Source organism: Notothenia rossii, assembly GCF_949606895.1.
Source record: "Notothenia rossii genome assembly, chromosome: 4".
Lineage (NCBI taxonomy): Eukaryota > Metazoa > Chordata > Actinopteri > Perciformes > Nototheniidae > Notothenia > Notothenia rossii.
The window spans coordinates 95,943,554-95,955,125 of record NC_136902.1 but is presented as its reverse complement, the minus strand read 5'-3'; the positions used below and the strand labels follow the sequence as shown (position 1 = coordinate 95,955,125).

The 11,572-nt window shown below is 44.3% G+C and overlaps 1 protein-coding gene across 1 annotated transcript; it reads right to left on the bottom strand.

Moving 5' to 3' along the window:
- Window positions 1–8,161: 8,161 nt before the first annotated feature.
- tsen34 (TSEN34 tRNA splicing endonuclease subunit) lies at window positions 8,162–11,567 on the bottom strand. Its single transcript, XM_079677897.1, has 4 exons — window positions 11,413–11,567; window positions 10,528–10,934; window positions 9,624–9,762; window positions 8,162–8,589 (listed from the first exon to the last, which is right to left on the bottom strand). Exons 2-4 carry the CDS (start codon window positions 10,864–10,866, stop codon window positions 8,177–8,179), a joined length of 891 nt encoding a protein of 296 aa, XP_079534023.1. The 5' UTR covers window positions 10,867–10,934; window positions 11,413–11,567; the 3' UTR covers window positions 8,162–8,176.
- Between the last annotated feature and the right edge of the window lie 5 nt (window positions 11,568–11,572).

Below are 11,572 nucleotides of genomic sequence, written 5' to 3'. Positions count from 1 at the left end.
CTGTTAGAGCTGTCATGTGTTACTGTTGAAGCTGTCATTTGTTACTGTTAGAGCTGTCATGTGTTACTGTTAGAGCTGTCATGTGTTACTGTTGGAGCTGTCATGTGTTACTGTTGGAGCTGTCATGTGTTACTATTGGAGCTGTCATGTGTTACTGTTGAAGCTGTCATGTGTTACTGTTGGAGCTGTCATGTGTTACTGTTGGAGCTGTCATGTGTTACTGTTGGAGCTGTCATGTGTTACTATTGGAGCTGTCATGTGTTACTGTTGGAGCTGTCATGTGTTACTATTGGAGCTGTCATGTGTTACTGTTGGAGCTGTCATGTGTTACTGTTGGAGCTGTCATGTGTTACTATTGGAGCTGTCATGTGTTACTGTTGGAGCTGTCATGTGTTACTGTTGGAGCTGTCATGTGTTACTGTTGGAGCTGTCATGTGTTACTGTTGAAGCTGTCATTTGTTACTGTTAGAGCTGTCATGTGTTACTATTGGAGCTGTCATGTGTTACTGTTGGAGCTGTCATGTGTTACTGTTGGAGCTGTCATGTGTTACTGTTGGAGCTGTCATGTGTTACTGTTGAAGCTGTCATGTGTTACTGTTGGAGCTGTCATGTGTTACTGTTGAAGCTGTCATGTGTTACTATTGAAGCTGTCATTTGTTACTGTTGGAGCTGTCATGTGTTACTGTTGGAGCTGTCATGTGTTACTGTTGGAGCTGTCATGTGTTACTATTGGAGCTGTCATGTGTTACTGTTGGAGCTGTCATGTGTTACTGTTGGAGCTGTCATGTGTTACTGTTGGAGCTGTCATGTGTTACTGTTGAAGCTGTCATTTGTTACTGTTAGAGCTGTCATGTGTTACTGTTGAAGCTGTCATGTGTTACTATTGAAGCTGTCATTTGTTACTGTTGGAGCTGTCATGTGTTACTGTTGGAGCTGTCATGTGTTACTGTTGAAGCTGTCATGTGTTACTATTGGAGCTGTCATGTGTTACTATTGAAGCTGTCATTTGTTACTGTTGGAGCTGTCATGTGTTACTGTTGAAGCTGTCATGTGTTACTGTTGAAGCTGTCATGTGTTACTGTTGGAGCTGTCATTTGTTACTATTGGAGCTGTCATGTGTTACTGTTGAAGCTGTCATGTTTTACTGTTGAAGCTGTCATGTGTTACTGTTGGAGCTGTCATTTGTTACTATTGGAGCTCTAATTTGTTACTATTGGAGCTGTCATGTGTTACTATTGAAGCTGTCATTTGTTACTGTTGGAGCTGTCATGTGTTACTATTGGAGCTGTCATTTGTTACTGTTGGAGCTGTCATGTGTTACTGTTGGAGCTGTCATGTGTTACTGTTGGAGCTGTCATGTGTTACTGTTGGAGCTGTCATGTGTTACTGTTGAAGCTGTCATGTGTTACTGTTGGAGCTGTCATTTGTTACTGTTGGAGCTGTCATTTGTTACTATTGGAGCTGTCATGTGTTACTGTTGGAGCTGTCATGTGTTACTGTTGGAGCTGTCATGTGTTACTGTTGAAGCTGTCATGTGTTACTGTTGGAGCTGTCATGTGTTACTATTGGAGCTGTCATGTGTTACTGTTGAAACTGTCATGTGTTACTGTTGGAGCTGTCATGTGTTACTGTTGGAGCTGTCATGTGTTACTGTTGGAGCTGTCATTTGTTACTGTTGAAACTGTCATGTGTTACTGTTGGAGCTGTCATGTGTTACTGTTGAAGCTGTCATGTGTTACTGTTGGAGCTGTCATGTGTTACTATTGGAGCTGTCATGTGTTACTGTTGAAACTGTCATGTGTTACTGTTGAAGCTGTCATGTGTTACTGTTGGAGCTGTCATGTGTTACTGTTGGAGCTGTCATGTGTTACTGTTGAAGCTGTCATGTGTTACTATTGGAGCTGTCATGTGTTACTGTTGAAGCTGTCATGTGTTACTGTTGGAGCTGTCATGTGTTACTGTTGGAGCTGTCATGTGTTACTATTGGAGCTGTCATGTGTTACTATTGAAGCTGTCATGTGTTACTATTGGAGCTGTCATGTGTTACTGTTGAAGCTGTCATGTGTTACTATTGGAGCTGTCATTTGTTACTGTTGAAACTGTCATGTGTTACTGTTGGAGCTGTCATGTGTTACTGTTGAAGCTGTCATGTGTTACTATTGGAGCTGTCATGTGTTACTATTGAAGCTGTCATGTGTTACTATTGGAGCTGTCATGTGTTACTGTTGAAGCTGTCATGTGTTACTATTGGAGCTGTCATGTGTTACTGTTGAAGCTGTCATTTGTTACTGTTGAAGCTGTCATGTGTTACTGTTGGAGCTGTCATGTGTTACTGTTGAAGCTGTCATGTGTTACTGTTGAAGCTGTCATGTGTTACTGTTGAAGCTGTCATGTGTTACTGTTGGAGCTGTCATGTGTTACTGTTGAAGCTGTCATGTGTTACTGTTGAAGCTGTCATGTGTTACTGTTAGAGCTGTCATGTGTTACTGTTGGAGCTGTCATGTGTTACTGTTGAAGCTGTCATGTGTTACTGTTGAAGCTGTCATGTGTTACTGTTAGAGCTGTCATGTGTTACTATTGGAGCTGTCATGTGTTACTGTTGAAGCTGTCATGTGTTACTATTGGAGCTGTCATGTGTTACTGTTGGAGCTGTCATGTGTTACTGTTGGAGCTGTCATGTGTTACTGTTGGAGCTGTCATGTGTTACTGTTGAAGCTGTCATGTGTTACTGTTGGAGCTGTCATTTGTTACTGTTGGAGCTGTCATTTGTTACTATTGGAGCTGTCATGTGTTACTGTTGGAGCTGTCATGTGTTACTGTTGGAGCTGTCATGTGTTACTGTTGAAGCTGTCATGTGTTACTGTTGGAGCTGTCATGTGTTACTATTGGAGCTGTCATGTGTTACTGTTGAAACTGTCATGTGTTACTGTTGGAGCTGTCATGTGTTACTGTTGGAGCTGTCATGTGTTACTGTTGGAGCTGTCATTTGTTACTGTTGAAACTGTCATGTGTTACTGTTGGAGCTGTCATGTGTTACTGTTGAAGCTGTCATGTGTTACTGTTGGAGCTGTCATGTGTTACTATTGGAGCTGTCATGTGTTACTGTTGAAACTGTCATGTGTTACTGTTGAAGCTGTCATGTGTTACTGTTGGAGCTGTCATGTGTTACTGTTGGAGCTGTCATGTGTTACTGTTGAAGCTGTCATGTGTTACTATTGGAGCTGTCATGTGTTACTGTTGAAGCTGTCATGTGTTACTGTTGGAGCTGTCATGTGTTACTGTTGGAGCTGTCATGTGTTACTATTGGAGCTGTCATGTGTTACTATTGAAGCTGTCATGTGTTACTATTGGAGCTGTCATGTGTTACTGTTGAAGCTGTCATGTGTTACTATTGGAGCTGTCATTTGTTACTGTTGAAACTGTCATGTGTTACTGTTGGAGCTGTCATGTGTTACTGTTGAAGCTGTCATGTGTTACTATTGGAGCTGTCATGTGTTACTATTGAAGCTGTCATGTGTTACTATTGGAGCTGTCATGTGTTACTGTTGAAGCTGTCATGTGTTACTATTGGAGCTGTCATGTGTTACTGTTGAAGCTGTCATTTGTTACTGTTGAAGCTGTCATGTGTTACTGTTGAAGCTGTCATTTGTTACTGTTGAAGCTGTCATTTGTTACTGTTGAAGCTGTCATGTGTTACTGTTGAAGCTGTCATGTGTTACTATTGGAGCTGTCATGTGTTACTGTTGAAGCTGTCATTTGTTACTGTTGAAGCTGTCATTTGTTACTGTTGGAGCTGTCATGTGTTACTGTTGGAGCTGTCATGTGTTACTGTTGAAGCTGTCATGTGTTACTGTTGAAGCTGTCATGTGTTACTGTTGAAGCTGTCATGTGTTACTGTTGGAGCTGTCATGTGTTACTGTTGAAGCTGTCATGTGTTACTGTTGAAGCTGTCATGTGTTACTGTTAGAGCTGTCATGTGTTACTGTTGGAGCTGTCATGTGTTACTGTTGAAGCTGTCATGTGTTACTGTTGAAGCTGTCATGTGTTACTGTTAGAGCTGTCATGTGTTACTATTGGAGCTGTCATGTGTTACTGTTGAAGCTGTCATGTGTTACTATTGGAGCTGTCATGTGTTACTATTGAAGCTGTCATGTGTTACTATTGGAGCTGTCATGTGTTACTGTTGAAGCTGTCATGTGTTACTGTTGGAGCCGTCCTGTGTTACTGTTGAAGCTGTCATGTGTTACTGTTAGAGCTGTCATGTGTTACTGTTAGAGCTGTCATGTGTTACTGTTAGAGCTGACATGTGTTACTGTTAGAGCTGTCATGTGTTACTGTTGAAGCTGTCATTTGTTACTGTTAGAGCTGTCATGTGTTACTGTTAGAGCTGTCATGTGTTACTGTTGAAGCTGTCATTTGTTACTATTGGAGCTGTCATGTGTTACTGTTGAAGCTGTCATGTGTTACTGTTGGAGCTGTCATGTGTTACTGTTGAAGCTGTCATGTGTTACTGTTAGAGCTGTCATGTGTTACTGTTGAAGCTGTCATGTGTTACTGTTGAAGCTGTCATGTGTTACTGTTGAAGCTGTCATGTGTTACTGTTGGAGCTGTCATGTGTTACTGTTAGAGCTGTCATGTGTTACTGTTGAAGCTGTCATGTGTTACTGTTGAAGCTGTCATGTGTTACTGTTGGAGCTGTCATGTGTTACTGTTGGAGCTGTCATGTGTTACTGTTGAAGCTGTCATGTGTTACTGTTGGAGCTGTCATGTGTTACTGTTGAAGCTGTCATGTGTTACTGTTGAAGCTGTCATGTGTTACTGTTGGAGCTGTCATGTGTTACTGTTGAAGCTGTCCTATGTTACTGTTGAAGCTGTCATGTGTTACTGTTGAAGCTGTCATGTGTTACTGTTGAAGCTGTCCTATGTTACTGTTGAAGCTGTCATGTGTTACTGTTGAAGCTGTCATGTGTTACTGTTGGAGCTGTCATGTGTTACTGTTAGAGCTGTCATGTGTTACTGTTGAAGCTGTCATGTGTTACTGTTGGAGCTGTCATGTTTTACTGTTGAAGCTGTCATTTGTTACTGTTAGAGCTGTCATGTGTTACTGTTGAAGCTGTCATGTGTTACTATTGAAGCTGTCATTTGTTACTGTTGGAGCTGTCATGTGTTACTGTTGAAGCTGTCATGTGTTACTGTTGGAGCTGTCATGTGTTACTGTTGGAGCTGTCATGTGTTACTGTTGAAGCTGTCATGTGTTACTATTGGAGCTGTCATGTGTTACTATTGAAGCTGTCATTTGTTACTGTTGGAGCTGTCATTTGTTACTATTGGAGCTGTCATGTGTTACTATTGAAGCTGTCATGTGTTACTATTGGAGCTGTCATGTGTTACTATTGAAGCTGTCATTTGTTACTGTTGGAGCTGTCATGTGTTACTATTGGAGCTGTCATGTGTTACTATTGAAGCTGTCATGTGTTACTATTGGAGCTGTCATGTGTTACTGTTGAAGCTGTCATGTGTTACTGTTGGAGCCGTCCTGTGTTACTGTTGAAGCTGTCATGTGTTACTGTTAGAGCTGTCATGTGTTACTGTTAGAGCTGTCATGTGTTACTGTTAGAGCTGACATGTGTTACTGTTAGAGCTGTCATGTGTTACTGTTGAAGCTGTCATTTGTTACTGTTAGAGCTGTCATGTGTTACTGTTAGAGCTGTCATGTGTTACTGTTGAAGCTGTCATTTGTTACTATTGGAGCTGTCATGTGTTACTGTTGAAGCTGTCATGTGTTACTGTTGGAGCTGTCATGTGTTACTGTTGAAGCTGTCATGTGTTACTGTTAGAGCTGTCATGTGTTACTGTTGAAGCTGTCATGTGTTACTGTTGAAGCTGTCATGTGTTACTGTTGAAGCTGTCATGTGTTACTGTTGGAGCTGTCATGTGTTACTGTTAGAGCTGTCATGTGTTACTGTTGAAGCTGTCATGTGTTACTGTTGAAGCTGTCATGTGTTACTGTTGGAGCTGTCATGTGTTACTGTTGGAGCTGTCATGTGTTACTGTTGAAGCTGTCATGTGTTACTGTTGGAGCTGTCATGTGTTACTGTTGAAGCTGTCATGTGTTACTGTTGAAGCTGTCATGTGTTACTGTTGAAGCTGTCATGTGTTACTGTTGAAGCTGTCATGTGTTACTGTTGGAGCTGTCATGTGTTACTGTTAGAGCTGTCATGTGTTACTGTTGAAGCTGTCATGTGTTACTGTTGGAGCTGTCATGTGTTACTGTTGAAGCTGTCATTTGTTACTGTTAGAGCTGTCATGTGTTACTGTTGAAGCTGTCATGTGTTACTATTGAAGCTGTCATTTGTTACTGTTGGAGCTGTCATGTGTTACTGTTGAAGCTGTCATGTGTTACTGTTGGAGCTGTCATGTGTTACTGTTGGAGCTGTCATGTGTTACTGTTGAAGCTGTCATGTGTTACTATTGGAGCTGTCATGTGTTACTATTGAAGCTGTCATTTGTTACTGTTGGAGCTGTCATTTGTTACTATTGGAGCTGTCATGTGTTACTGTTGAAGCTGTCATGTGTTACTGTTGAAGCTGTCATGTGTTACTATTGAAGCTGTCATGTGTTACTATTGAAGCTGTCATGTGTTACTGTTGGAGCTGTCATGTGTTACTGTTGAAGCTGTCATGTGTTACTATTGAAGCTGTCATTTGTTACTATTGGAGCTGTCATGTGTTACTGTTGAAGCTGTCATTTGTTACTGTTGGAGCTGTCATGTGTTACTGTTGAAGCTGTCATGTGTTACTGTTGGAGCTGTCATTTGTTACTATTGGAGCTGTCATGTGTTACTGTTGAAGCTGTCATGTGTTACTGTTGAAGCTGTCATGTGTTACTGTTGAAGCTGTCATTTGTTACTGTTGGAGCTGTCATGTGTTACTGTTGGAGCTGTCATGTGTTACTGTTGAAGCTGTCATGTGTTACTATTGGAGCTGTCATGTGTTACTATTGAAGCTGTCATTTGTTACTGTTGGAGCTGTCATTTGTTACTATTGGAGCTGTCATGTGTTACTGTTGAAGCTGTCATGTGTTACTGTTGGAGCTGTCATGTGTTACTATTGGAGCTGTCATGTGTTACTGTTGAAACTGTCATGTGTTACTGTTGGAGCTGTCATGTGTTACTGTTGGAGCTGTCATTTGTTACTGTTGAAACTGTCATGTGTTACTGTTGGAGCTGTCATGTGTTACTGTTGGAGCTGTCATTTGTTACTGTTGAAGCTGTCATGTGTTACTGTTGGAGCTGTCATGTGTTACTGTTGGAGCTGTCATGTGTTACTGTTGGAGCTGTCATGTGTTACTGTTGGAGCTGTCATGTGTTACTATTGGAGCTGTCATGTGTTACTGTTGAAACTGTCATGTGTTACTGTTGGAGCTGTCATGTGTTACTGTTGAAGCTGTCATGTGTTACTATTGGAGCTGTCATGTGTTACTGTTGAAGCTGTCATGTGTTACTGTTGGAGCTGTCATGTGTTACTGTTGGAGCTGTCATGTGTTACTATTGGAGCTGTCATGTGTTACTATTGAAGCTGTCATGTGTTACTATTGGAGCTGTCATGTGTTACTGTTGAAGCTGTCATGTGTTACTATTGGAGCTGTCATTTGTTACTGTTGAAACTGTCATGTGTTACTGTTGAAGCTGTCATGTGTTACTGTTAGAGCTGTCATGTGTTACTGTTGGAGCTGTCATGTGTTACTGTTGAAGCTGTCATGTGTTACTGTTGAAGCTGTCATGTGTTACTGTTGAAGCTGTCATGTGTTACTGTTGAAGCTGTCATGTGTTACTATTGAAGCTGTCATGTGTTACTATTGGAGCTGTCATGTGTTACTGTTGAAGCTGTCATGTGTTACTATTGGAGCTGTCATGTGTTACTGTTGAAGCTGTCATTTGTTACTGTTGAAGCTGTCATGTGTTACTGTTGGAGCTGTCATGTGTTACTGTTGAAGCTGTCATGTGTTACTGTTGGAGCTGTCATGTGTTACTGTTGAAGCTGTCATGTGTTACTGTTGAAGCTGTCATGTGTTACTGTTGGAGCTGTCATGTGTTACTGTTGGAGCGCTGAGCAGGCCGCTTGGTTCTGATGTTTAGGAGTCAGGTGGTCTGTGAGGGCTTTTATTGGTTAAGAGGTCATGGTATGAACAACATGGTGTAGAACTCAGGTGGTTCAGGTGGTGTTTTTGTTGTTGTTGTTGTTGTTGTTGTTTTGTCTTCACTTCTAAACACTCTTGTATTTTGTGTGCATTTGTCCTGCTCCCTCTCACCTGGGTAAACCAGGAAGTCTCCTCCGAACTTCCCGGCTGACGTCAGGTAGAAGCCGCGCCCCCTCAGGTCTCTGAACACCTGGTACCTGGCGGCGGCTTTGGAGTCGTGCTGCGCTGTGATTGGCTGCTGGGCCCTGAGGAAGGCCCGGTCCTCGTGGCAGTGATGAAGCCCCGCCCTTGCCGTGCTCAGCTGTACTGCCATCGCCCCCCGGGGGAAGGTAAAGCTGCGGTGCAGGGCTTCCAGGTGGCCGCGCAGGGCCTCTGAGGGGCCCAAAGAACCTGAGGGGGAGGAGTGACTAGTCAGGCTTTGTGCACTCGGTGTACATTTGAATCACTAAGTCAGACGTACCTCAGCCCGACGTTGGAGTTAAGAACTACTTTATTGAGCCCAGCCGGTGCACTCCAGTCCTGGAGCAGAACAAGGAGCAGGATGTGATGATGTCACTGCTCTCACCTGTGTGTGTGATGTCACTGCTCTCACCTGTGTGTGATGATGTCACTGCTCTCACCCGTGTGTGTGATGTCACTGCTCTCACCTGTGTGTGATGATGTCACTGCTCTCACCTGTGTGTGATGATGTCACTGCTCGCACCTGTGTGTGTGATGTCACTGCTCTCACCTGTGTGTGTGATGTCACTGCTCTCACCTGTGTGTGTGATGTCACTGCTCTCACCTGTGTGTGATGATGTCACGGTTCTCACCTGTGTGTGATGATGTCACTGCTCTCACCTGTGTGTGATGATGTCACTGCTCTCACCTGTGTGTGATGATGTCACTGCTCTCACCTGTGTGTGATGATGTCACTGCTCTCACTTGTGTGTGATGATGTCACTGCTCTCACCTGTGTGTGATGATGTCACGGTTCTCACCTGTGTGTGATGATGTCACTGCTCTCACCTGTGTGTGATGATGTCACTGCTCTCACCTGTGTGTGATGATGTCACTGCTCTCACTTGTGTGTGATGATGTCACTGCTCTCACCTGTGTGTGAGGATGTCACTGCTCTCACCTGTGTGTGTGATGTCACTGCTCTCACCTGTGTGTGATGATGTCACAGCTCTCACCTGTTTGTGTGATGTCACTGCTCTCACCTGTGTGTGATGATGTCACTGCTCTCACTTGTGTGTGATGATGTCACTGCTCTCACCTGTGTGTGAGGATGTCACTGCTCTCACCTGTGTGTGATGATGTCACAGCTCTCACCTGTTTGTGTGATGTCACTGCTCTCACCTGTGTGTGAGGATGTCACTGCTCTCACCTGTGTGTGATGATGTCACAGCTCTCACCTGTTTGTGTGATGTCACTGCTCTCACCTGTGTGTGATGATGTCATGGCGCGCAGCAGCGCTGACTTCCTGTCCTGCAGAGCGAGGACTCTCTGCTCCTCCAAGCTCCTCTCCTGCTCCTCCAGGTGCTGATTCACCTGCAGACTGAGCTGCACCCCCCCTCCACCCTGCACACAACACAACACACACCTGGTTAGCAGCAGGTAAACTCACCTGGTTAAACTCACCTGGTTACCTGCTTTAACCAGGGGGGTATACTACGAAGCTGGTTCAACCTAACCTGGATATGTTGGAGTTAGCCGGTTGGTCTAATCCAAAACATACGCGCTCTCACTAAACGGTCCTACGACGCTGGTTATCAAGTGGATCGCTCAAGCCAGCCGTGTCCTATCTAGTTAGGTGAGCGTTCACATGAAAGGGGTGGTATCTGGAGCATTCGACCAATCACAAACATGGAGAAGCATACTGACAGCGCAGCGTCATACTTCCTGAATGAAAAGTCAACTTTAATATTAGACATATGAAGAAGTTAAACTTTAAACATCCATGACTTAAACACTTGATCCAGGATCAAAGCCACATAGCTGCACCTGCAAGGTGAATACAGCTGGTAACAGAACAAGTGTTTGAATGCGTACATGAACAGGTTTATGATATCACTGCCCCGTCTAAGACACCATCTTGAGTTGAGCTCTTAGCCTGCAACCTAACCTGCTCCGGGGCAGGCTAGCCGCTCAGCATCAGTTACCATGGAGATTTAGCCTGCTAAGAAGAGAACCAGCTTCGTAGGACCGGAAACCCAGAGTTTTCCCTGAAGTTAGCCGCTAAGAGAACATCCTGCTTCGTAGTACACCCCCCAGGTGAGTTTACCTGCTGTTAGCCAGGTGTGTGTTGTGTACAGGTACACTCACCTAGTTAGCATTAGTACTCACCTGGTTAGCATTAGCTGTAGCATGTAGCTCTGTTAGCAGCCGCTCCTCCTCTGGCAGCAGCAGCAGGGGTCTCCCCAGCCTCCCGTTCTGTCGGGGGGTCCGAGGCAGGGCTCCTAACAGCGCCCCCACCAGGCACCGCTCCCTCACTGCCCTCAGGTCCTGATCTCTCCACAGCAGGGGGGCGGAGTCACACCTGCTGACCCCCACCACCTGAGGGGGGGCAGAGTCACTGACCCCCACCACCTGAGGGTGGGCGGAGTCACTGACCCCCAGCACCTGAGGGGGGCCCTGCTCCATCCCCTCAGTCTGTGCAGGTACAGAGGCTTTATGGTCCGTCATGGAGTCCTGGTCCCGGAGAGGTGATGGAGATGTACAGCAGAGTCTCCAGCTCACCTGGAGGTGCTCACCTGCAGAGGATGGGACATTTACACAGTTACAGTAAGTTGGGTTAATCAGCAATAACACAAGTTTCAAGTGTCTCTCACCATGTAGCATCTACAGAGGAGACATGGAGAGGAGACACTGAAGGCTCCCCCAACAGAGCAACATGAATATAGAAAGGACATGAAGCTGATCAAGCTGATCAAACTAGCTGATCAAGAGAATGTTTTGAGATGTGAAGGTAAATACAAATACTGGGGGTCTTTATAATCCTGATGGGGTCTTTATCAATCAATGTTTATTTATATAGCCCAATATCACAAATGTTACATTAGTCTCAGTGGACTTCAGAACAGTAATATTCATATTTAAATGTAAAAAGACAGGATATTTAAATTAAATTACTCTGACTGACAGAGCGGAACTCCACTGCGCATGCTCAGTAGGCTGATCCGGGTACTTTCTGAATCTACAGTTGTTTATTAGCTGTAGCTGTTAGCTTACCTGCATGGAGCACGTGTTCCCTCTCACGCGCTGCTCCACGTTATGAAGCCTCCCGGTTGCAGTTCTCTAACGGTTTGAACTACAGTAAACAATGTGATAAACAAACAAACAACATGAGCTCAGAGTTAAAGAAAGCGCGAGGCTTCAGCTGTAGATCTAC

Excerpts from the sequence above, each read along its gene's own strand:
- tsen34 (XM_079677897.1), bottom strand. The coding sequence starts at position 10,866 with ATGACGGACCATAAAGCCTCTGTACCTGCACAGACTGAGGGGATGGAG. Across the intron at positions 9,763-10,527 it reads CTACAGCTAATGCTAACCAG|GGTGGAGGGGGGGTGCAGCT; the intron begins GTGAGTACTAAT and ends TGTTGTGTGCAG. Across the intron at positions 8,590-9,623 it reads CATGACATCATCACACACAG|GTTCTTTGGGCCCCTCAGAG; the intron begins GTGAGAGCAGTG and ends CCTCCCCCTCAG.